Here is a 25,936-nt window from a genome sequence, read left to right on the forward strand (position 1 = left end):
AATGAACTAAATTTGAATATAATTTCAAATTAATTAAAATAATCAAATAAAGTTGAATTTTAAAGTGTTCAGTTTGATTTAACTCATTTACACCCCTAATCTTAATCAAATCCATCCTATATCAAAAGACCAAATTGTTTGGATTGCTATTTTTAAAAGTTTTAATAGAAAAATATATTATAACGATTTGATATATGTGAGATAAAAGGATGATTGAAAAATGTGAAATGCAAAAATTTTTATGCAGAAAACTACGACCGGATATCAAAGTATTTTCTGCATTAATTTCCCAATAGCCACAACTTGGGGCAAAAAAAAAAAAAAAAAAAAGAAATTCATGTGTTGCACGAGCTCATTGCTAGCAAAACTTATTAATCCAAGTTCTTTGATATCCATCTTTCGGAGGGAAGAAAACGGTTTTGTGACATCCAATAAATGTGTCGAACGGCTTGGACGATGAATTAATCAAACGGCTTAGATCTTTTCTTACATGATCGATGGTCCATAATCAGTCTCACACGAATTCCCATCACAAACATTTCTGCACCATCAGAGTTCCACGTACGCACTACGTATACGTATACGTTATAAAACAAAACAGCTATGCATATATACAGATACATCCGCACGTTTCTTCCTTCTTCTGCAGTCTCTGCCTCTTCTCTCGCTTCCTTGTTCTTTCAACTCAGAAGAATCAATCATAATAAAATAAAAAAAAAATCCGAATTTATATCTCTGTAATTTGCTGCCCAAGAAATCACCTCTGGATTCCAAAACCTTGATCGCTCCTTAGTCCTTATTCTTTGGTAATCCGTACTGGATTTCCCTTTTCTTTTAATTTTTTTTTTACTATTGATGGTAATTTTTTGCGATTTCGGTCATGTTTTTTATTTTTAAAGTTGCTTCGATTTGTTCGTTTTTCAATTTTCGTGATTCGGAGTAAAAATTAGAAATTCATGAGATCTCATTTCACATTTTTTCTTTCTGTTTTGGTCAATCAGGATTATGTTCAAGGGGGGCCAATAGCTGAGCAGGGTGTTTGGATTTTTATGTGGATGGAGCTCTTATGTATATACCAATAAATGTACCTTCTTTTTTTTTTTATAGTTTTTTCCTTCGTTTGAGAAATTTTATTGTAACAGAGAACAGTTGAAGACTGAGGAATTCATTGGATGAATGTTAATGTACTTTGATTTTGTGGTTATTTTATGTATTTTACCATCTTCCAACTATGGCAGTAATTTCTCTTTTTCCTTTGGGCAATTGTTTTTTTTTGGCCATTGAGCCGAGATATAATACTTAGTGCATAGTGCACAACATTGATGCTGCAACCTTTGCTTTTCCCGCAGCACTTGTGGTGGGTGGGGAATAGCTTATGGTGTCGAACAAGTTTAACAGTTATCTTGAACACGGTCCTGTTCTTGTTCTATTAGTTGCTTTCGGCACACTTTAGTTGGTAAGATTCCAACATTTTTGTGTCAAGATGGTGCAGTTTTCCGTTTTGCCCAATACCCTGTCTAAAAATCAATAAATACATGCATGTAATGAATGTATGCATATTTATATCTTCTACTGAGTATGCATTTTTATACGAACACATGCGGCATTTTACCTGTTTGTTGGGATTTTATGTACAACTATTGTGTAAGTTGTGCCTCCTAGTTTATTGATATGCGCAAACAATGCTGGTTCTTTTTGTAAACAATGTGACAGGATGTTCTGGGGAATTTTGTAGAGTTGGATTCGATTGGATTGGATAAGTGCAACTACTTGGTTAGCTGAAATCTCTTGAAGGCATTTGGTTATTTTTATGATGGAGAGCTTGGCCCAGTTAGAGGTGTTGTGTGAAAGGCTTTACAACTCTCAGGATTCAGCAGAACGAGCACATGCAGAGAACACCCTGAAATGCTTTTCTGTGAATGCTGACTACATACCCCAATGCCAGTTTATTTTGGACAATGCATTGACTCCTTATGCACTGATGCTGGCTAGTTCAAGCTTGTTGAAACAAGTCACTGAGCATAGTCTCTCATTGCAGCTCCGCCTTGATATCCGTAATACCTTGTTTTAAGCATGTTGTCTCTTTCAGGGCCTGTATTTTATTTTATTTTATTCTTTTGTAAACTGTATATGGGCCTGGTCTATCAATTCTTATGTTTCCATGTTAAACATGGATGGGTGACTTCTGACACGAACAGATGCTACTACCCGATTTTTTATGCTTTTTTTTTTGGGTTACTTCAAATTTGACATAAATATTATTGCTCTTGTGGATTTTTGCTCTTCTGATGTATGAAATTGATAACTATTTAATCTCTTTGAAGGAAACTACCTTGTAAACTATCTGGCAAACAGAGGGCCCGAGTTGCAGTCCTTTGTGGTTGGATCTCTAATACAGCTTTTATGTCGTATTACCAAATTCGGGTGGTTTGATGATGACAAATTTAGAGATGTGGTCAAGGAATCTATTAGCTTTTTGAGTCAGGTAACATTCTTCTATTGGTTTTCTTTTAGAGATTGAAGGTCCTTGTATTTGACTGATCTCAGTTGCTTCCTTTTAAAGCTAAAGTATTTTTTGTACTATCACTGGGTATAACTTTCCACTGAATTGGCTGCTTCAGTAGTATTTGTTAAAGAATCTTTTTCATACGATCACCTTTGGTGAAGTGAAAGATGCTTTTTGAAAGTAGAGACTTCCATTCATCTGAGGGTTCATTGGCATAGGGGAGTTAAAATACTTTGCAGTCCAACAGGTTTCACAAGGATTACAAAGAAAAACATGTTGAATTAGGTTGAAATGGTATTGAAAGTTGTTTGCTGGGGCATGGCTACTAGAGAAGGTCCTCGATATGATTATTGGTGCAGATCCGGGTGGCAAGAAGTACCTCAAATTTATTTTTGATGAAATTTGCCACCCTGGTGGCTGAAATGCCAGATCAAGGATGTAATATATGGATGTCCACTGTGCTGAATCAAGGACTCTGGATGTGAATATTTCAGAAGTGATTAGTTTCTAAAGTTTTTATTTGAGAGCTCTGCTGCTTTTATTGAAATTCTATTTATAGGCATATAGGCCTATGATTACATAACTGTAAATATAGAAGTTAATATACTCTCAGTATACCAGCATATGAATTTACTAAAATGTGAATCGTAAGTGTTTTGTCATTTCAATTACAAAAATTTATCTGGGTTAAGAATGAGAAAATGTGAAGCAATAAAAGGTCCTAAGGGTCAATATAGGATATGGTTGGTGAATGCTATCACAATTCAGAGATGTAATTTTGAAAAGCTTAAGTAATCTTTCTAGAGGTATCTGATAACCAACTAAATAACTAACTTTAGTAATTAGAAGAGCAATTGTAAATAAATAGATAATTTCTGGTTTGTTGAAGTTTCTATCATCTTCTTCACTTGTAGGCCTTTGCTGAAACTTGTGTGCTTAACCATCATTTTGGTTACAGTTGCTAGTGTCATTTTGGCATAGAAGGACATGTAATTTACCATTTATTAGCTTGTTTTCTATTTGAACTCATGTAATAGCACATATTACAGCTGCCAGACCAAGTTAGATTCTATTTGTTTTCTGCAATGATAATACTGGATATGTATGGTGCAAGCTACACTATCTTATGCTTGATGCTTTGTTTAAAAGATAAATGTTACCATATCTGAGAGGATGTTGGTATGCAATTTTACATGATCAGATTGCCTGCCTTGTAATCCGCAACTTATATGAGCCCTAGATAGTCTTAGGTATCATTTGAGCTTAATTCGTTTGAAGTTTAGTAAATGGGTTAATTTTCGTAGCATATTTTAGAATTATCTTCATATCTTGTTTCACATACAGATGCGTCTACTTGTTGGTCTTTTAGATTATTGAACTCTAGATATCTATCTTGGCTGTTGCAATTGAAAACCTATTTCTAAAATTTAGTGCTGAGATGGTTGATGTTTCATCAGGCAACACCAGAACATTATGCTATTGGATTAAAGATATTGAACCAGCTTGTCTGTGAGATGAATCAGGTTAGTGTCATTTCTTTTTTTTTTTTTTGCCCTTTTCTTTTTAGATTCATCCTGGGCATGGACTATTTATACCAGTTCGGTTTTTCTATGTCACTTTCTGATGCTAATGCTGTAAATATGTGTTTTTTATATGTATTACTAAATATTAAAAAATAGTTGCTTTCTTGTGTCTTTAGTGTGATCAGAGATATTGCTGTGCAAAAAAAAAAAAAAAACCATTAATTGTCTAAATGCTTGAACCTTGAAGGTGCACTATTTGTTTGGTAGTTTTATCTGTATCTCTAACTAAGTATGTGTTTTCTTCATGGCATGTTGATTTACATTTTGTGTCTTGGATCCCCCTCATTTGCTATGTTCTGCGCTAGAACTTAATTTTTGTTATGCAAGTTTTGTTATTCAGGAAGTTTGTATATGTTTTTGTTAGCATAGTTTTGAGCTTTATGGCTAACATAAGAATCATACACGATATATAAATAGTGTGCTCTATGAAAGAGATACATACTTTGCTTTTGCATTTTGTGCTTAACCAGATGGCCCCTGTACTCTAGTGTGCTTTGGGCCGTTTGGTTACTATGAATATCATTGCATATATTTCCACTTAGAGTTAATTGTTATAAGATCTGAGGCATCTGCTCGTGTTCTTTTGTGGTTTGAGGTTTATTTATGCTGGTTGGTTTCTTAAGCATAGCTGCCAAGTTTATCTGTTAAAGCTTTTCTTACAAGGAGGATGGATGTATTTGGCCAATGAAAACACAGGGTACAGATTTATTTGTTGCACAGTTGCTGTACTGTGGCAGCGTTGTGGGATTCAGGCATTTGTTTTGGACATTTCTTTCCTCTGTTTCTAAGCCGTTTCTTTATTGTGACCACTAATTTTTTAGGAGCCCTTTATTTCCTCATCCTGGCTGTAGAGTTGGAAATACTGAGCACTTTGAAGCACAAAGGCCTTTAGGGTCTTTTGCACTTAACTGAAGTGAAGCATGAGGTTATATATGGTTTTATTTATTTTTTAATATTAAATAATTATGCTATAATTTGTGCAATAAGTTGGAATATTTACTTCTGTAAACTAACCTTTTATTTGGTCAACATTTTACATTTACTGTTGAAGTCCAGTGATAGAATCATTTGGTTGCAACTTGTCAGCAATATTGACATGCATAACTGCTCATGAAGTGGTTTGATAATCAGAAAGGGAATGGATAAATTTGTAAAGAGCAGGGAACGAGTAGGGGAAAGCAGAGTTGTTGAGAAAAAGAAAGTAAAGAGGTGGAGGGAAGACAAGGCCATGGAGAAAACAAGTAGAATGAGAAATGAGGGCTGAGAGTGGAGCTATAAACTGTACTAGCTGTTATGATGATACTTGGTATGGTTATTCAGGGTGTTAGTATCACACTACCAGCAAAAATGTGGCCCCCATATAGAACAAATATATTTTTTAGTAGCTTTATAAGCGTGATCGAAAGCCCACGTTACATCAAATTGCTTTGTTTCTGCACATTGTGTTGTTTTGCTTTCCTTAGCTATGTAGACAAAAGTTGAAACAAATGAACTTCTGTGCTTTGTATTATCCACTTCCTGTGTTTTATGTGCTATCAATTACCTTATTTTCCTCTTTTCTTGGTAATGGCTTTCATGGAGGTCTTGGGAACTTGAAGTAAACTGCGCCCCCCCCACAAAAAAGAACCAAAAAAACCAAAACAAAAGGAAAAAAATGATGATATTTCCGTACTCTTTATATTTACAGCATTTAGCGTGTGCTTCTTGTAAGATGCTGCAAAAATTGTAGGCATTGTATATACCAGTGAAGCGCTATTTTTTCCCCCCACCCCCCAAAGACGATATCATTGATATTCTTTTTTTGCATGAATATGTAAAATAAGGTAAACCGGAGTTGTGGTTCTTTTTTTTGTGTTAAATATTACCCAGCTCTAGTAAAAGACTAAATGCTGCGAAAATTCTAGGCATTGTTTGTACCAGTGACGCCCTCATTTTTTTCCTCCTTAATGATGATGTTTCTAAACCATTTATATTTACAATATTTAGTTTCTGCTTCTGGTAAGATGCTGCAAAAATTCTAGGCATTGTGTATACCAGTGAAGTGCTCTCTCTCTCTCTCTCTCTCTCTCTCTCTCTAAAGACAATGTTAATGTTATTTTTCTTTTTGAATATGTAAAATAAGGTAAGCCTGAGTTGTGGTTCCTTTTTTTTAATTTTATTTTGTGTTTTCCTGCTTTATATTAGTTTGATCTTTCTGTCATACCTGAGTAACTAAAACCAACCAGTTAAATATTACCCAGCTCTAGTTCAAGCCTAGATATTGCAACCAGTTTTGTTCTACTGCCTGATGGCGTGTGTTGTTTTTACATTGAACCCTTATTCAGGCTGTTTTGTGCCAATCATGGATTCAGCTAATAACAATATTAATAATAAACAATTTTAAAGAAGTATTATACAAGTTAAATATGGGGAGCTGTTTAGTGGAGCTGGTAATTTCATTCTGTGATATGGTGCCATATTAATGTTCACTATTAGTTTAGACGTTAATTGCAAGCAGACATTTTGGGGTCTGGCACTTACAGATATCTCTTCATGAAATGGCAAGGCCAACTCCTCTACTGACTTTTTAAAGGTCAACATTTTGTTTGATTTTTCAACTTCTTAGAGTGATAAAAACCGGTTTCACTAACCTGTCCTTGAGTTTTTTTGATAATTCTAGGCTCTTTCCATCCTAGTTTCAAATAATTTGTGGTTGAACTGTAATAAGCTATCCTCATCATAGAAAAATTTTGAGATTATTGTAATTTCAAATAATTAAAGCAGTGACTTTTGGGAAATGGAAAACCTTATGAAGTACTGGTAACTGCATGCAATACATTGCCTATTTAGCCTCATAGTTCATATATCCATTGTAATAAATGGACAATACATCTGCATGGATTAGTTCTATACTTGAGTAAACTTAGCATTGATGACATGCCAAAGTATGTATAGAAGGTTGTTTATTTTGTTAATGATTAGAGACTAATTAAAAACAATAAGCAAACAATTCTGTTCCTGATTGGGGCTATCACGTAATTATATCTACCAAAATAGGCAGAACTACAAATCAATTTCTTTGGTAAAAATTGGATTCTCTAACTTGTAGTTATTGACCCAACGAGCTGCTAAACTTCAAAATCATATAAAAATTTGAGAATGTACAATACATTCTCTCTTTCTGGAATATAATCATAAGAGGAAAAAAAAGTAACTTTCCCAAACTTGTAAGAAAATTGGAATGTTCTACTGAGATCTTGAGGAAGACAGGGCACTGTGGATGTTCCCTGTCAGCATATTTTGGGTGCCCTAATTGCCCACCTGTACCCGCCAACAGTGTGTGTCTGTTCTGCTTACCATTGGGCCAATTTTTTGAAAGCCATTGACTGCACTGGAGAAACTAGTGGTTTTTCCTTTTAGATACCCTCGTGTGGCTAAGATTTAACTATAACTTGGGACAACTCATGACCATCATGCTTCAGTTTTCCATCTGGGAAAGTTCAAACCCCTTGGTTGCTGCTTTTGCTTATCCCATAGCACTAGATACGAGTAGTTTGATAACAAGACATGGACGACAAAGATGGTATCATTTACTTTTTCAGCCAGACAAAATATGGTCAAATTGGGGAGTAATAAAAAACATGTATACCTAATATAAATTGGTTTTAACTTAGATTTCCAGTAAGTGGCCATTTCTCATCGGGTTTTTGTTATGAGCTCAGCCAAGATTCATTATGTAGGATATTGATCTGTCATTAGTTTCTATTTTTATTCACTTGATTGTGTTTTCTGTGTTTGTTATTTAAGGTGATTAGATCATAAATCGTGGCATGTCTGCATGTGCCTGTGCTTCTTACTTTTCTCTTTGTCAAGCATTTTATCCATGATAGTGATTGGTGTCTATTGTAAAAACTACCAGCCAAATCCAGGATTGCCCTCAACACATCATCGAAGAGTAGCCTGCTCCTTTAGGGATCTGTCTCTGTTCCAAATTTTTCACATATCAATAACGTCATTGCATCAGCTAAAGAGTGATGGTAATTAGCTGGATTTTGCTCTGAAATTCTCATTTGTATGTATTGGACGCAAATTCTTAACATGTGCCTGTGTTGATTGTTATTGATTTCCTACTTTTTATGTTCTGCATGTAGTCATCAGCCGCTTGCAAGAGCTGGCACTTTCGCTTTCACTGAAATGCCTGTCTTTTGATTTTGTTGGGACATCGGTTGATGAAAGTGCTGATGAGTTTGGTACTGTTCAGGTATGAATCATTGCATTTAGTCTTTAATAATCCAGATTGATGGTAAACCTTGGCCCTATCTAGTTTACTTGTAGTAAACTTAGGATATTGAATCTTTGATACGTGAAACAACTTGCAGTTGTGCTGTTCTTATAAAAATTTATGATGGTTTTGCCTTTTTCTCAAGGCTTAATATGGCTGTCGTGAATGAGTTTCATTTATCGCTAATTGAACTCCTGACTCTGCAGATTCCACTATCTTGGAAGCCAGTGTTAGAGGACTTTTCAACTGTGCAGATATTTTTTGATTATTATACAATTGCAAAGCCACCTATCTCGAAAGAGGTCTGTTTTATATGTGTACGCATGTATATTTGACTTTAGATCATAAGCAGATTGTTTCAATGTTCATCAAGTATCTGATTTTTATTGTCATTTGCTTTTGAGTCCAAAGTGTATTAGATTTGAAATTTTCATTTGAATTACTATTGAATTCTGTTGCAACACCAAATTTCGTGATTCGGACCATAGTAAGAGTTTTTTCTTTTTTCTTTTTTTTTCCTTTCCTCCTTTGGCTTGTATTCTCTGCTTCTCATATTCTCCCTTTGTGACACATTTTTAAACGTAATAAATTAGCAGCTTTAATAGAAATTCAGAACAAGTCAATGTGAATGAAAAGTACAGACTGTGCGGATTATGGTTGTGCCATTACTGCTAGGACAAAAATTTAGAAAATTCCATCTGGTTTTTCTGATGTGTAGGTCCATCATATTGTTGTTGAGGATAAATTTGTAGGTGGATAGGGTTCTTCACTTTCTAAATTTTCCTTTTTTTCATTTTGAGAAGTATTAGAGTGTTAAATTCCCTTCTGTTGCATTAAGTAACATATCTGAACAATTTAAGTCTTCCTTCTGGGCATTGCACTTGCAGTAACATGCTTTGCAGGCTCTCTCTCTCTCTCTCTCTGTGCGCGTGCGTGTGAAACTTGTATCATTTTAATAGAACTGTAGTTAAGAAAGGATATTATAACGTACTACTAATTTTGATACGCTCTTTATGTCTGTTATTAAATCTGATTATTGCAGTTGCTTATGGTACCCTTTTCTAGCTTCTAGGAAAGTAACATGTTTTGCAGTTCGTGTGTGTGTGTCAAAATTCTTTCATTTTATGTGTCAAACTTGTGTCATTTTTTATAGAACAGTAATCAAGAAAGGATGTTACAATGTACTACTAATTTCATAACACACTACATATGTGTGCTTAATGAATTGATTATTGCAGTTTGCTCAAGATATCCATTTTTAGCTGTTAGGGGCTATCTTTTAGCTTCTACATTGTGCAAATTTGTTTAAATTTTTTTAATTCTTTCTTACTTATGACCTCCCCCACTATGCCATGCAGTAGTGATTCCTCTGATATTATTACTTCTACAAAAACAGTGCTGTCCTTAAGAAATTCCCTAGTTATGGGATGCATAGATGGAAGAGTTGTATAAAAGGACATTAGCAATATAATTTAACCTCGGTTCAATAAAACTGATATATTTGTTAATTTGTTCGCTACATCCTAATAAATTGAAAGATTGAGTGGAGATAGGAAATACATGTCTTATTAGGGCATTCAGAAAAAAGATGAAAAGTGATTTTACATCAAATAAAGTTAATACTTTATACAGTTGGATGGTAGATTCACTGGGCCACATCAATCTTCTGCTCTGATATTCCTTTCTGATGTATGGATTACAAATTTTCTCCCAACTACTCTGTGTGTGATGGTTTCTCTCCCTGTTTATCTGACCATCTGTCTGTCTCTCTCCCTCTTTCTCACTCACACACAAATAGACCTGTAGAATCCTGTAGAATCTACACACAGACACCTGTAGCACACTTCCATTTTAGCATGTATGTTATTATGTAGTTGGTAAATTGTCCTGGTTATTCCTGTGCCAGCTTCTTCTTATGTTGGGTGATCAGTTGAACCTTTTGAATTATACATTATTAGTTTTTTATGCCTCGTATAGAACACCGCTTGTCACATGTATTCTCTATGTCTAGTACCTTATCTTAACTTCTATTTGGTTTCATTATTTTATTTTTAGGCTCTGGAGTGCTTAGTGCGATTGGCATCTGTCAGGCGCTCTTTGTTTACAACTGATGTGACTCGTTCCAAGTACTTGGCACATCTGATGACAGGAACAAAAGAAATTCTACGATCAGGGACAGGTGTAGGAGCTAATTGGACTTTCATACTGCATGACTAGTTTGCTGTTTTGCTTTCACGCATCTATGAATCTGGATGCTTTGTGATACTTTCACTATATTGCTTGAGTAATTGTTTGTTCACTTGTGTTGTATTTTCTGGTACAGTTTCTTAATGCACTTGAAAATTTTGAATAAATCATTCATAGTTGCTCTCACAATCCATCCATTCATAAACTTCCGCTCTGTATCATTGATGTCGTACTTATCGCTAGTATCATCCCATAACCCATCCTACTGATTCTTGATCCACAACAATAGATGAAATTTGATGAACCTACCTTCGGTGAATTAAACTTTATTTGTTCATTTATGTTATCTCTCTCCAGTTTTGTAACTGGTGCAAGAATTATACTTGTGCCTATGCTATCTTTGACATGCTTGTGTGAGCTCAATCATGTTGAAACATTTGGTGATAATACTAGTAATTCTGGCCTGTTAAACTAAGTACCGAAGGCTGATTTGTGTTAACATGTGCTGGAAAAGATGTTTCAAGCAACTGCATGAATTATCTGGGATCAGGAGAGTTTTCTTGAGTTATTTCAGTTAGTCGAGCCATTTCACTAAGCTGGTATAACTATTGGCTTGGATACTAAAGGTATCAATTATCCCCTTTCCCCTGTTCTATAAGAAAAAGTCATCCCAAAGAGAGAGTTATTTATTCTGTTTGCTCTGCCACTAAGTTTTGGAGGAAGATATTCTTCTGCGCATTGTCAGTTTGCAGATTTCTGCTATTGTGACACTCAATTAGCCCATCTCTTTTTGACAAACCTTTCATCTTAAGTTATTAGCTCTATAGCTATTGCTACTTTGTTTTTCTTTGGTGTTAACAGCATGGGACTTTCGGAGCTGCACTTGAGAAATTCCTTTTGATTTGATCATTGGTGGAGGGTGGACATCTTACTCTACATTTAATGATGAAAAAGTTGTATTGTACAAATGTCCTTGCTACGCTTTATAGTAGCTCAAATATAGTTGTAGGTCAAATTTTATCCTTGGGAAGGATTGAAATATATCTTAATCTAGTATGGAAAAGCTTCTTGTTGCCTTCAGATGGCAGGTCAGCTATGAGTCATGCCCCTGTCATGGTGCTAGCAAGTCTTGTATTTGACTATTAAAACTAAATTGCCCGCTGTTGCCTATGAAATCTTACTTCAGCATTTTGTCCTTATTATGCCTCTTATTCCTTTTATACATCTGCTAATTGTATAATTTGATTGACTGGTATTCAGGTCTGGGTGATCATGATAACTACCATGAGTTTTGCCGCCTACTTGGACGTTTCAGAATTAATTATCAGGTACTTTTTCCTTGTCTTTCTGATGTCTAATGGAATTTCAGTTCCTTTACCATTTCAGCTGAGATAAGATCCCCATGATACCCCTTTTAATTGTGAGTGTGTGTTCCTTTTTTCTGGTATGCAATATAATTGTATTTTGTCCTTCTTCTTGGCTGAGTTGGGATTTCCTGGCTTAACTAGATCCTATTAAATCAATAACTAGAGGTTCAAGTTTTCTTTCCTCTCCATCTTCAATTTGTTATTTATAGAATTATTTCCATCTTCTTTTTCTTTGCCATGGTCTTAACTTTTGGAAATGCACCACAAGTTCCCTCCCTTTAGTGAGGGAATTGCAGAAGTGGTCATTTGGGTTCCTTAGGTAAAAAATCTCTGGGTAGTCTTATTTGTTGCATCACGTTTGTTGAAAATTCTTTAGAGTTATCACCCTTCACTGTGTGATTACTTGCTGCATTAGCATGAACTTTGCATTATGTGAACTATCTTAAACAGTGCTAGGAGTGCTGCAAACTCTCTTATCAAATACGATCTCGGTTTAACCTTTTCTGCACTCCTCAAGCTAAAGCAATGTTCCCGATTTTCCTGTTTCAGTGCCTAAAGTAACATGAATAAGTCATTTGCTCAAGTCCAAGTAGTTATGTTAACATACTGGTACAATCATTTGTGTTATTCTTTCTGCAGTGGTTGGCATTTGTCAAACGAGTTCTACTTGTATTGAAGGGGAGAGCAAAAAGAACATCCTGTCTTTTTCTCCTTGATGTGTTCTAAGTGGGAATCTTTATTAAGTTCATACACATGCTTTAGACTTCAGTACTTATCCTGCACCATGAATAGACTCTTTTGTGAAAAATCTATTTCCATTTTTCTACCAAATCTACATTCAGATAATATCCAATCGCGTTGGCTTATAATTGCCCTTTCATAATAATGAGAAACTTCCAATCTTTGAACCCTTCTCATAAATCTGGTTGTTTCTCTTAAATTGATTTGCTAAGCTGTGCGTAGATTTGTTTTAGGCTGCTCAAGACTCTGCTGCCCCTTGTATGCGTTTCTTCTTTTTATCAGTCTTTGGTGATGTCTCTTTCTGGTAGAACTGGTAGAACTTCAAGGTGCAGCTACTGGTTTTTTTTGGCCCATGACTTCCTGCCAGGTTGTTTCCTTTGCAAGTCCCAGGCTTGTGCTTGGGCAACCTCTTATGGGTTAAATCTAACAGACGATCATTCCTCAACTCCAAAGTATCTTTTGCTCCCAAGTAAATGGTCAAGACAATTTCTTGGGATCCAAAGTTTGCTCTGATACTGAATGGTGATGCATTTGATTATAGAAAATTAATTCAAGGAATTGAGCATTGGATGAGAGCAGTAAGCTGAAAGCCAGAATGACAACAGCAAGAGATATGGATTCTGGCAATGTCTGTTCTTTGTCAGAGAAAGAAAATTCCGAGTTCTCAAAGTTGACTCCCCCAAAAGCTTAGGATTTAAAATTTCTCCATAATCTAGTGAAGACCAAAGATGAACTCATGGATGTGTTTAATTAACTTCTAAAATGTCCAACAAACATTTAGACATTGGCTTGGGATTAAATCAAAGCTTAGAGGCCCAGACTCATTCTTTCAATAGGTAGTCTACTGGTCCTTGTTTCAATACTGGGTACACCAAGTCTCGTTTTTGTTGTTCTCTAATAGCAACATTTTTTTTAAGGACTAAATTTGAACCTGGATACTTGTACCTTGCCTGAAACTTTGGTGCTGACATAACTTGCATGTACTTTTTGGTCGAGTCGTGTATGAATTTGAGTATAATTTCTTTGATTTGGTAAGCGTAATTATGCTTTATCGCAGTTGTCAGAACTTGTCAATATGGAAGGATACAGTGAATGGATACGTTTGGTAGCAGAGTTTACGTCAAAATCTTTGCAGTCCTGGCAGGTAAATACACTGTTGCATTCTGCTTTTGGATAATATCTACTTATAGCTTTCCTTGATTGAAATGTGATGTGATTTTAGTAATAACAGGACTCGCCTTAAACTGCTTCTGTGATATTAATTGATATTCTATCTTAAAATAGTGTTTTTTTTTTTTTACTTTCTTTCATGTTCCTTGGACCTGGCTGTGGATACACCACGTATATAATTCTTGTCATCTTTTCCCCATTCTTGATTTGTTTCTTTCTTCTTTTTGATTTTCCCCATTCTCCTTCCCCTTCCTTCCTGCTTATATACCCATCTTCCTTCCAGTTGTCAACTTGGAGTAAAGTAACACTAGCTCATAGGACTCCTGTAAGCACTAGGAGCAGCTAGAAGTAGCCAGGTTTCTTGTCATCATGAGTTTCTACTTTAAAAATCTTATTGAATCTGTTTTCTTGCAGTGGGCGAGCACCAGTGTTTATTACCTTCTAGGGCTGTGGTCCAGATTGGTAAGTTCTGTACCATATCTGAAGGCGGATGCACCGAGCTTACTTGATGAGTTTGTGCCAAAAATTACTGAAGGTTATATCACATCAAGGCTGGATGCAACTCAGGTAGAATGTCGTCATGGCTCTTTTTGGCTTGGACAAGTTGGGAAAGTTAATGCAAGGGAAGTAAAGTGATGGGTTGCTTCATTTTGTCATTCTAGGCTGGATTACCAGATGATCTTTCAGAACACCCTCTGGACAATGTTGAGCTTCTTCAAGATCAGCTTGATTCCTTTCCAAATCTTTGTAGATTTCAGGTAAAGTCTATGTATTTTTTTTCCTTGTTAAAGAATCTCATTGCATAGCTCTAATACTATTAGCTTTTCGTCTTCTAACAGTCACTGATTTATTTGTGTTCATGATCTCAGTATGAAAGCAGTAGCTTGTTTCTTATTAATATCATGGAACCAATTCTACAAACATATACGGTATGCTGAAGACTCCATTAGTGCTTTCTATTGCTTGTGTTCCTTGTATTCGATAAAATGTACTTATTTATCCCCTCTCTTCTGTGGATTTTCTTCCTTTATATAGGAAAGAGCACAACTTCAACCTACTGATGGTGGTGAACTGTCAGTCATTGAAGCCAAACTTTCTTGGATAGTGCATATAATTGCTGCTCTCTTAAGAGTGAAGCAGTGTTCTGGTTGCAGGTAAAGAAACGTTCTATGTGATGCTTGTTGGTGGACAAACTTTTTTTTTTTGTTTTTGGGTTCATTTTAGTCTTGTCTATGTATGTTTAAACTTAAATCACTGAGTATTATGCAGCTCGGATTCACAAGAAGTAATTGATGCAGAACTTTCAGCACGTGTATTGCGTTTAGTTAATGTCTCTGATACTGGGTTGCACAGTCAGGTATGCACTGGGGACAAAGCCTCACTGCTTCGAATGATATTATGCGACTTGATACTAATGCTTTCTACTAAATTTCACAAATTGCATAAGTTGTTTGTTTGTTGTGGCAACTTTTGAAGTAGCCACTATGTTTTAAGTTCCACTTCTGATTTTGCTGCTTCTTTTCCTTGGATTCTGAGACTAACTAAAAATACTGAAAATTTGACAGACTTCGAGTGATTTCGAAATAAAATCTATGGATTAGGGCACAGGTTTTTGTCCTTTTTCCTCTAATTTCCTTAAAGAAATAATGCACTGGAATATTTCTTTCATATACTATTATTTATTTATTTATTTATTTTTTGCTCTCTGTGATTTTTCACAAATGATTGCCAATAATTCCATGGAATTCTAAGGCACATTTTTTCTGCCTTTTCCTCTATTTTTCTTAAGAAATATTACACTGTGATACTTTGGCTTTTACCTTTAGTTATTATATGTTTTTTGCTCTTTCTGATATTTCCAAATTTTTTTTCCCATTGATAGTAGCATATATTATTATGTTTTTGTATACCTGCTAAAAAGAATCACCCATTTACACAGTGGACAACCATAAGGTTTTAGGTGACTTTGTGAAATTGCAGATTTATATACACAGATAATGTTGACATGGTCAAAAAGGAAAACTCTTTGCATCTCTAGAGATCCATAGAAAACTTTCTCATGCGTTTTTTCAGCTTTTAAGACATTCAAGCTTATAGTATTAGTAATTTCCAAACCAAGAATGGTCTGAAGGATGATCATAACTTGACGTCTTACAACAGAAATATAGGCATGGAGTTGCAGTTAGAAGAATCATAATGATGTTCTCATGTTTCACTGTCTGGCATATGAGATGATGTGTGCTTCTAGCTTGTAAAAACCATAGAAGCATGCGATATGATCTTTGTGGTCCTTTTTGGCATCTTTGATTGCTTATCCAACTGAGCAGTGAGCTGACCTCTGGAGTGTGTTTCTTATACGGACAATGTATTGAAAGCTAAAATTTCTTCTAAAACCTCTCATATCTAACAAAGTATTTACTTCATTTTTTGTGTAATAGTCAATATCCTTGCTTATGCTAGATTTTTGCTTGAGTAGTTATCTGTAGTATGTATAACATTTGATGTTGTAAAACACTCTTGATAGATATAACTATTAAAGATCTGAGTGATACATTGTGGGCTTCTTGATCTACCTTTGTTCCTTTTGCAATTTGTTGCTTTCACTGAATATCTGTGATTCTCCCCTGCAAGTGTTGTAAACTAAAAGTTTCTTTGCTATTATTATTTTTTAAATCTCACATGCAGTTTCTTTTCAAATGCTAGGAAATATAGCAATTTTATTGTCTTGTTGCATTGCAGAGATATGGCGAACCAAGCAAACAAAGGCTTGATCGTGCAGTTCTTACCTTTTTCCAATTTTTCAGAAAGTCCTATGTGGGTGATCAAGCTATGCATTCATCAAAGGTAATACAACTTATTCTCATTTCAAAATATTGATGGACTTATTGATAATCCATGTTCTTGCTTTATATTGCAGCAGTTATATGCCAGACTCTCTGAACTTCTTGGACTTCATGATCACCTTTTGCTGTTGGATTTTTTTATTCGAAAAATTGCAACGAACCTCAAGTGTTATACAGAGGTAATGGTTTTTATCTTTTACTACTTTAAGCTGCTTGTTCAAGTTGATCTCATTTCTCTTTGCATGTAGAGTGATGAAGTTGTTGATCACACTTTAAGTTTGTTCTTGGAGCTGGCTTCTGGGTAAGTATGAATAGTTAGTACTTTGTAGATTTTATGTATTTCTAACTCCTACAATTAGTCTAGTGATATGTCTTATCATGAAATAATTGTTTTTTTTCCCCCTGCAGCTATATGACTGGAAAGCTGCTGCTGAAATTGGAGACTGTTAAATTTATTATTGCCAATCACACTGTAATGCAATCTATATCATCTGAACTAATTGAATTTCAGACTGTCTCAATGCCTTGGGACTATTTATGTTTTTATGCATGAAGTTGCAAATCTATTGTGTGCTTATACGGATATTCTCTCCTACCCCTTGTTTCAGAAGGAGCACTTTCCGTTTCTTGAAGACTATAGAAGCTCACGGAGCAGAACAACTTTCTATTATACGATTGGCTGGTTAATATTTTTGGAGGATAGTCCTCTGCTATTTAAGTCCTCCATGGATTCACTACTGCAAGTATGTATACTAAGTGTTGTCATGTGTTTGCCTATCCTCCATATACTTTTTTCATGTAGATTAAGTTGCAATTTATGCATGATATGCAAATACATAGATCATGCATAGTGTACAATTATATGCAATGCAAGATTAAATTGAGGGTTTTCCTTTTAAATCATTTTTGCAAGTCATTGACATCTTCTGCTTGATATGTTTGGACACTGTTTAGGTTTTCGTCACTTTGGGTGCCACACCTGATGCTATGTTCCGAACAGATGGCGTGAAATATAAGTTAATTGGGTTGATGAGGGATCTTAGAGGCATTGCAATGGCGACAAATAGGTCCGTACATTTTACTTCTGAGGTAGTCTAATCAAAGTATCAAGTAGTTCTTGCCAATTTGTTCATTTTACCTTTTGGTGGCTTTTCAGTCGAAGAACTTATGGGCTTTTGTTTGATTGGATATATCCTGCTCACATGCCTATTCTTTTAAAGGGCATCTCACACTGGGCTGATACGCCGGAGGTACTATTTCATGGTTGAATTTTTCTTAAGAAACTATGTCCTTGCTTTTGGTTTTCGTTGTCTGAATTTATTGCTCAAGCATTTCATTTTGATTCTTTTAGGTAGGTGTTTGAACTTAAGTTGAGCTTGTTAATGATGTGCTTGTTCTGTTTGCTCATTTTATCTCCATATTGAAACATATGCCAGACCTTTTGCGTTTCTATGTAGTCTTATAAACTTTTCTCTTTATTTCTTAACTTTTGGCTTGTCCAATTGACTTATCCCAATGAACTATATTTGTACTCATTAATGTTTGATCCAATTTGATGTTTTGTCTGAGCTCTGAACATTATTCTATACACGCACAAACTTTGATTGCACAATTCTGCAGGTTACAACTCCATTGTTAAAGTTCATGGCTGAGTTTGTATTAAACAAAGCTCAACGCTTGACTTTTGATTCTTCTTCTCCAAATGGAATATTACTTTTTAGAGAAGTTAGCAAGCTTCTTGTTGCATATGGCTCAAGAGTTTTATCTCTTCCAAATCCTGCGGATATTTATGCCTTCAAATACAAGGGGATATGGATTTCACTAACTATCCTTGCAAGAGGTAAACAATTTCTTGTACATCAGAATATTCTGGAACTACACTAGTTTTTCTGCATTTTTATTCGTCCTTTGAAACTCTTTTATGTCTAGTAAGATCTTGTTTTTGCAGAATGACATGTTCGGTTGGTAAGAAAATTAATTCTGAGGACCCTCTAAAATAGCTACTACATGCATGTAGGAAAACTATTATTGTTGGTGAGATAAAGAATTGTAAGAATCCTTGGATACTTTTTAAGAGTTTAGTTAAGCTTAAGCAAGGAGTTCTACAAGCCATTTAGGAGAGTCATTGAGCTCCTATATGTTTTGAGAGAGATTTGGAATGGTTATTTCTAGTCTTTACCTCATTTTACCTATCTTTAAGACCTTACAGTCTTTCCAAAAGGTCACGACTTCGTTAAAAAAATCCTTTATCTCGCTTCTTGTTTGTTCTCAATAGAAGGTGCTCTCTTCTGGTTTGTGGAATATGTTTGCTTACCTCTTCGGTAAAATTTTCACTGACCAGTTTGATTTGTGGTTCTGCTATGTGGAAATCACATACAATTACTAAAGCTCAGCTTTAACTTTACTATTAATTGTTTACTGCTCGAAAGGATGTTCATCTTCCTGTTTATAAAAAATTGTGTTCAGACTAATGTTATTCTGAGCAATAGAGGGATGCCTTTGTTGGGCATATCTGCTGCCTGAAGCTCTGCTATTGTGGGGTTCTGGCTTTGCAACTTTGCCCTTTCAAGGAGGGCTGGTTGGGCAGCTATTTTTCTGTATTAAAACTTGAGGGGGTATGCCTTTATCTTTATGGAAATGTAAAAGGAGGCTAGTGTTGTTTGTCCTTGTTACTTTTTCTTTTTTGTAGAACTAGTATGTTTTTTTAGTAGTAGTAGTTCTGTAGGATAGGCTATACATGTTTAGGCCATCGCATTTCACTGAGTCTAGGATATGTAGTAAAGTAAATATTTGTTAAAATCAACAGATTCCATTGGAATTACTCTATTTTATCCATTTTTTTGCACCAACTTTTTGCTGTTGCTTTTACCACATGGCAGCTCTTGCTGGAAATTATGTGAACTTTGGAGTTTTTGAACTCTATGGAGACAGAGCACTTGCTGATGCACTCGATATTGCTCTTAAGATGACACTGGCAATTCCCTTGGCTGATATTTTGGCTTACAGGAAGGTATGTATGGCTATTCATTAGAGAATGAGGAAGAGTAATTGAAAGGATATGAGTAAATTCGTATCAGATCTTTTTTGGAGATGCTTTCCATCCGTACTACAGTCTACAAGAGTAGTAGTGATTAAATGGAATTTTGTCGGCTTGTTAAGGATAGTGTTATTTTGGTGAACTTATAGATTAGATCCACTTGTCATATTAGTAGTTAACTCTCTGAAGTACCGGGGTTGCAAATCATAAGATCTAATTGTCATTTTAGTAGTTAAGTTAAAAAGAGGGTAATTTTCTGTTGCTCTTAATATTAAATGACCCAAATTTGGGATGCCCCACAATCTTAGAAATCTTTGTAAAGAGAATGATTGTGTTTTTATCTGCTTAAACAATCCTGTGTCTCTAGTTTAATTGTCTGATCAAGTTAATCATAAAAATGTGGTCAGTAATCCTGGAAAATAGCGGACCATTGCCATCATGAAGTCACCTTTTCCAAAAAGTTGGATTTGGAGAAGCACCTATTACTAGGGACAGTTTTAAGTAATGAAGAATACTCATAGGGAGGAGTATGACTAGTTTCTGAATGTCTGTAAAATATGTCTTTAGTCTTTCCATCCTGTAAGACATATCAGATCAGCTTTGGATTTATGAATAATGTAACGTTTTGAGATTCTATTGTTTTGCTTACTGTGAGCAACTATACCTTAAGGATTGATTTTTAAGATGTGATTCCTAGATCTTCTTCCTCCTCCTCCTTACTCTTACCTCTAAGTTTCGCTTTCAATCACAACCATAATCCTGGATCCAACTTATTGGCCTTTCTGATGTTGTGCTTCTCTGAGCATTAATGGTCGAGTTCCTGATTATGCTTCTGATGTAATTCTTCTTTGTCTTTATTTACTTCAAATGGCAAAGTAGTCCTTCAAAATAATTCGAACACATAATGTACTTGTGTGTCTGTTCCGTACTGTTTAGGAAGAAAAAGAGTGTTCAGGAGAAGGCCAGATTTATAAAGGTTTGGAGGGAACACGCAAAATCCAAAATGTACCTTTCAACAGTAAAGGCATATTTTTTCAAAAATGCTTATCAGATTATTGCTTTTTTCAGAAGGTAGATAAATGCCCAGTGATGAGGCAATGCAAGAAATGTGTCTTTCCTGGGAATTGGACGGATGGGCATTGCCTGTGTCTATCGAATTGTTGGCTTCCTTTAGCACAATTTCTCATTTCCCGTGCTGGATTTCCTTTCTCAGCTATGTGATTTTGATTCCATCCTCAACTGAACCATAAACTAGATCTCAACCAAACAAAAACTGGATCTTTAGAGTTTCCGAAGAAGGAAAAGTCAATCTTCTGTTTTGTGCTTCACCACCTGAAAAGTTGGTTAGGAACCAAAGATCTTTTAGTGTTCTTCTTTCGTGGGCAATGCATCTCCGCTTCTGATAGATACCTCTTGGTTAAAGGATAGGAAATTTGTTGCAAGCTTCAGACGCGCATACAGAGCTTTTGCATCTAGTTTCTCTTGGATCACCTCTGTGCTCATGAATAAGATACATTAAGCTTTCTAAGATAAGCAGAAACCATCATGCAACTGTAAAGGATTTTGAAGTGTAGAAAAACCCTTGAAGATAGCATCAAGGATTTGTTTTGAGAGATAAGACTGTTAGTAAGTGGTAGATGTTTATCTGACTTAAAATCCATTAGGGAGCAGTAGTTTTGATAACATCACCAAGAAAAGTAGTAGATTTTCCTAGGCAAACTCACAAGTATCATCCAACTCTTTGTTCAAAATGTAACTGAATTGGTAAACAATTTGATTCATAAACAAATACCAAGATATAACTTAATTGGTAAAGAATTTCATTCATAAACAATTGCTGAATGCTTGCTGTCTGCTCACGACCTGTATATTAGTGATTTTCTAGGAACGTCTCCTCGATACCTTCTTTTTTTCATCTGTGGTGGTACTAGCAGTTTCTAATCTCGCTTTGTCTCTTTGCAGCTGACAAAGGCATACTATGCATTTTTGGAAGTTCTGTTCAATAGCCACATAGTTTTCTTGTTGAATCTTGATACAAACACTTTCATGCATATAGTTGGCTCGCTTGAATCTGGTCTGAAAGGTCTAGATGGTGGTATATCCTCACAGGTATTATACTATAAACCCATCATGGAGCAATACACGTCTCTTACACAGTGAATTTTTTTTTTTTCCATCTGTTGATTTCCTGCAAAGAATTTTGGTGAGGTTTCACAATGGGTGTATCTGCATCCATTTAGAGCATCATACTTACGTAGTCAGTAAAACAGGTGTTGTATGTTAACAAGCCCATGGTACAGTCAAAGTGTCAAAAAACTTGTATTCACAAAATTCATCTGCTAAATGTTTAGTTTGACTGCTGATTTTGAAAGCAGTGATATTAAAGAAAGGCAACTGGTCGTTAATACAACTAGTGTTACCGATTTTTAATGGTGAAATGCTGATGCATGTTTAAATGGATCCTTTAACGTTGATGAATTTTGTGGCACACTGGTAGGTGATTGCTTTTATTTCTTATCAAATCTGTTCTGTTCTTGATGCCAGTGTGCATCAGCAATTGACAATCTAGCTTCTTACTATTTCAACAACATTACCATGGGTGAAGCACCCACTTCACCAGCTGCAGTTAGTCTGGCAAGGCATGTTTCAGAATGTCCCACTATGTTCCCAGAGGTAGGCCAAGTATATTATTCTTGTGTACTAAAGTGAGCTTTATAAAGTAATGTCCTGATCCTCAAATTACAGAGGCTGATAATTCTACCATTCTGCATTGACTGTCTGTGCCAGTATGATTGCTTCATCTTAGTTTGCAGATCTGAAAGGCATTTAAAAAAATTAAACTGACAAATGCCTGCATTTTCTACCATGAGCACACACTTGTAGTGCAAAGTATTAGCAAATATCTCCGTTTACCAATGAGCACACAGAGAGTTTGAGATATCTGGATTATATATATTGCCAACAACAGTCAAGGAAAGCTTTCTACTTTGTTAAATTAACATTGAAAGAGAGGGATTATTTGTATATAAGTAGTTGCTTTACCTTTCTTCCATGCTTTCTGCTGTCTTGTACTGATATTAGCTTTTGTTCAGATACTCAAGACCCTCTTTGAGATAGTTTTGTTCGAGGATCTTGGCAATCAATGGAGTCTTAGCAGACCAATGATAAGCTTGATACTTGTAAATGAGCAGGTGATGTTCAGAGCTGTTCTTTGGCTCTTTTTTGTAGACCACTTCTTGCTGCTGCTTACAACTCGACACAATATATTGGGCCTAAGACTTTCCTTTTGTCTTATTCTAATGGTGTTTTTTTGGGCCATTTGTTGTAAAAATTTCATTGTATGAATTAGCTGTTCGTTTTCTCTTTGTTTGCAGAAAGTAATTGACACTGATTGCAACAATTTTTTTTGCAGATACTAACAGATCTGAAAGCTCATATTTTGTCTTCACAGGCAAGTCTTAGCCTAGCTTTGACTATTTTTACTGATTTTTTCTTTTTGTTGTCAATCATAATGCAATACGTTGGTTTAGCATGGTTTTAGATGCTAGTTTCTGGCTGCTATAATTATAATGCAGTAGAACATATATTCTGAGTTGAAGTCCTTAATTGCAGCTTAAACATTCTAGAAAAAGCTAGAACTCTTTACCAAATTGTAAATTGGTTAAAACTTCTTAACGGTAGGTCAAGTGAATTGGAGCATTTGCCTCTCGTTTCTTCCAGCAGTTTCCTTGGTGGCCATTTCGGCACCTGTATTCAAATTTAATTTTGGGATTTGAATATTTCAACCAAGCTAATTATCGGGGTTGATGGTTCTCCTGTTATGATTATTATGTTGAACTTGGAAAATCAGCTATTGAGATTGTGGTATTATTGTTTGCGAAAGTGGGTTTAGAATACTTGACTAAAAGCATATTTCAGTTCTGCTCTCGTGTTAGCATGCAAGACAATGCTTAAAATCCTTTGCATCTGGCAACTTTTGAATGTCCAGTTATAGTCGTGGAAGATGATAACCCCCATTCTGGGTTCCTCTTCCTTGGACACCTGACTAGTAAGCAGAATAGTGCTTCGGCTGACCAACACATGATTATTAAGAATATGTACCCAACTCGAAGGGGCTGTGGAACTTTTGAGCTTCCACGCTGCTGATAAAAAAAGAATCATCAACAACTTTGATAGATATGCTTCATGTATAGGAAACTAAACATACATCAGTCGATGATTGGGAAGGATACAGGTTTACAAGTGTCTTCATAATGAAACAAAGCACAAGTACAGCTATCTTGTACAGTTAAGAATGCTAAATATTGTTGTAATGGTCAAATTACAGTATTACTTAAAACTAAAATGAAAATATTTACTGAATTTTGAATGACAAGGATGGCAAACAGATTTTAACAACTTGACTACCCTGGTAGTTAGTATATGTAATAATTCTCAACTGCGAAAGCACTAGCCATAGTTTTGTATAGAGTGCTTTTAATTGTATGCAGAGTTTACTTGATTTCAGCTCACTGTTGTTAATTATCTATCTATTCAGTAAACTGTCTTGCCTAAAGAGCAATTACTAAAATTTGCATGCTCTGCAAATGTGCCTGTTTTGGTTGCTCCATTATTTCCATGTGCAAAATGACAATTTTTCTGGTTTTATTGCAGCCAATAGATCAGCATCAGCGCCTTTCCCTGTGCTTTGACAAATTAATGGTTGATGTTAATCGAAGCTTGGATTCAAAAAACCGAGACAAGTTTACCCAGAATTTGACAATATTTAGGAATGATTTTCGTGTCAAATAGCTATATGCTTGTGGGATTACCTCCAATTTTAATCCACTTGCACTCGTAATGATATCTGTCACCTTGAGGATTCATCTCCGTGTTACAGATGGCTCCTAATATGAAAATTTTCATCCTTGGCAAACACCAATCATTCAGGAGTATTTTGAGTGCATTTGGGATTCTCTGTGGACATGAGAAGTAGCATGCTAAATGAACTTGTACTAATTGTGATGTACATAATTTTTTGAATGAGTGCATAGTTGATGCCTAACATCCATCAATAGAACTTTTCAGGTTGTGGCAGATTGACTAAATGCACCTATTTTGAATGTATTTTTGAGCTGTTCTGTAGGAGAATGCTTAGTTATATTATTTGTTAGGTGAACTTGTTTTGAGTTGTAAATTCTATGTTGATCATTGATCATTTACTAACTTTTGGTTGTAATGGTGCTCTTTACAGCTAAAATCTGAATTCCTTGTTATTTGATTTCATTTAAGCCGTGTTACATATTGTTGCTACTATTGTTGTTATTGTTGTTGTCATTTAATACAAATGTAGGAGGGAAACTCTATCCTAGTATCACGGAATGGCTATTTCATAACACATTAGCCCATCTGGCACTAGCGCTCTCAAGGACTTAGGCAAGAGAAATGATTTAGTTCAGCCTTTATCCAAACATCTCAGAGTAGCACTCTCAAGGACTTGGCCTATATATAGGCAAACCCAAGAGAGCAAGAGAATTCTACAATCTAAGGTTACAATGCTTGACCTCTAGAAGTTCTAGTTCTACACTAGTCTAGGCCTCTTATGTACAAGACTAGGCTATTCTACAGCATCCAATAGTAAACCACTAGCCTTTGGGCTGGTGGTCACTTAAGGCCTGTTACCATCAATTGTCACATTATGTGGCTCTCTTAAAAATCCAGACGGGTGTGTAGTGCATTCGTCTAGTCCGATAGCGGTTCGGTCCCTGTTGGTCCCTCCCATTGGTTCAGTTATGCCTCCTTTAGAATATGTTAGAGAAGGAGTAAGAATAAGTGTAGAGTAAACTATTGCTGACTGTCGAAAAAAAAAATACTACATCCAATAGTAGCCTATAGTAATTTGGAATATTCTACAAAATATATGTGAGGTTTTCTATAATTCTTTCGTAAGAGCTAGTCATGGGTATTAATTGCACTTTTTCCTAGGGGTGTTATCAAATTTTGTTTCAAGTCATGGTGAGAGATACGACTAGGTGAAGAGATTAAGAGAAAATTTTTATCAGATTTATGTACTAATGTTTTATTAGCTATCTATTATTTTATATTTTCTTTTAAAGTTCTTTGTCTACAATCTTAATTGATTTTATATGGGTTTGATCTAATAAAAAGTAGGGATTTTTCCTACTTGAGTAAGGATTTTCTCAATTCCTAATAATAAGTTTATCTTTTTCCTATATTAAAATTATTTCTTAATTTCTTTAGG

The 25,936-nt window shown here is 35.4% G+C and overlaps 1 protein-coding gene across 11 annotated transcripts; it reads left to right on the forward strand.

Annotated features, from left to right (window-relative positions):
• The first annotated feature begins 615 nt into the window (after window positions 1-615).
• On the forward strand, window positions 616-24,960 carry LOC113732569 (uncharacterized). Of its 11 annotated transcripts, none has more exons than XM_072080588.1 (31): window positions 616-806; window positions 1,002-1,068; window positions 1,350-1,456; window positions 1,736-2,054; window positions 2,325-2,485; window positions 3,964-4,029; window positions 7,988-8,105; window positions 8,220-8,329; window positions 8,557-8,652; window positions 10,406-10,529; window positions 11,798-11,865; window positions 13,703-13,789; window positions 14,230-14,382; window positions 14,478-14,573; window positions 14,685-14,744; window positions 14,851-14,969; window positions 15,085-15,172; window positions 16,555-16,659; window positions 16,733-16,837; window positions 16,907-16,959; window positions 17,067-17,130; window positions 17,267-17,401; window positions 17,613-17,725; window positions 17,815-17,908; window positions 18,279-18,498; window positions 19,538-19,668; window positions 21,658-21,804; window positions 22,240-22,368; window positions 22,788-22,886; window positions 23,108-23,146; window positions 24,349-24,960. In XM_072080588.1, exons 4-31 carry the CDS (start codon window positions 1,811-1,813, stop codon window positions 24,484-24,486), a joined length of 3,162 nt encoding a protein of 1,053 aa, XP_071936689.1. In that variant the 5' UTR covers window positions 616-806; window positions 1,002-1,068; window positions 1,350-1,456; window positions 1,736-1,810; the 3' UTR covers window positions 24,487-24,960. The 11 variants fall into 11 exon arrangements, with proteins under 11 accessions (XP_071936689.1, XP_027114239.1, XP_027114233.1 ...); XM_027258432.2 differs by having other exon boundaries at window positions 668-806; window positions 1,002-1,084; window positions 1,714-2,054; XM_072080587.1 differs by having other exon boundaries at window positions 668-806; window positions 1,002-1,084.
• The last annotated feature ends 976 nt before the right edge of the window (window positions 24,961-25,936 follow it).

This window comes from Coffea arabica, chromosome 2e (assembly GCF_036785885.1).
Source record: "Coffea arabica cultivar ET-39 chromosome 2e, Coffea Arabica ET-39 HiFi, whole genome shotgun sequence".
NCBI classification, from domain to species: Eukaryota; Viridiplantae; Streptophyta; class Magnoliopsida; order Gentianales; family Rubiaceae; genus Coffea; species Coffea arabica.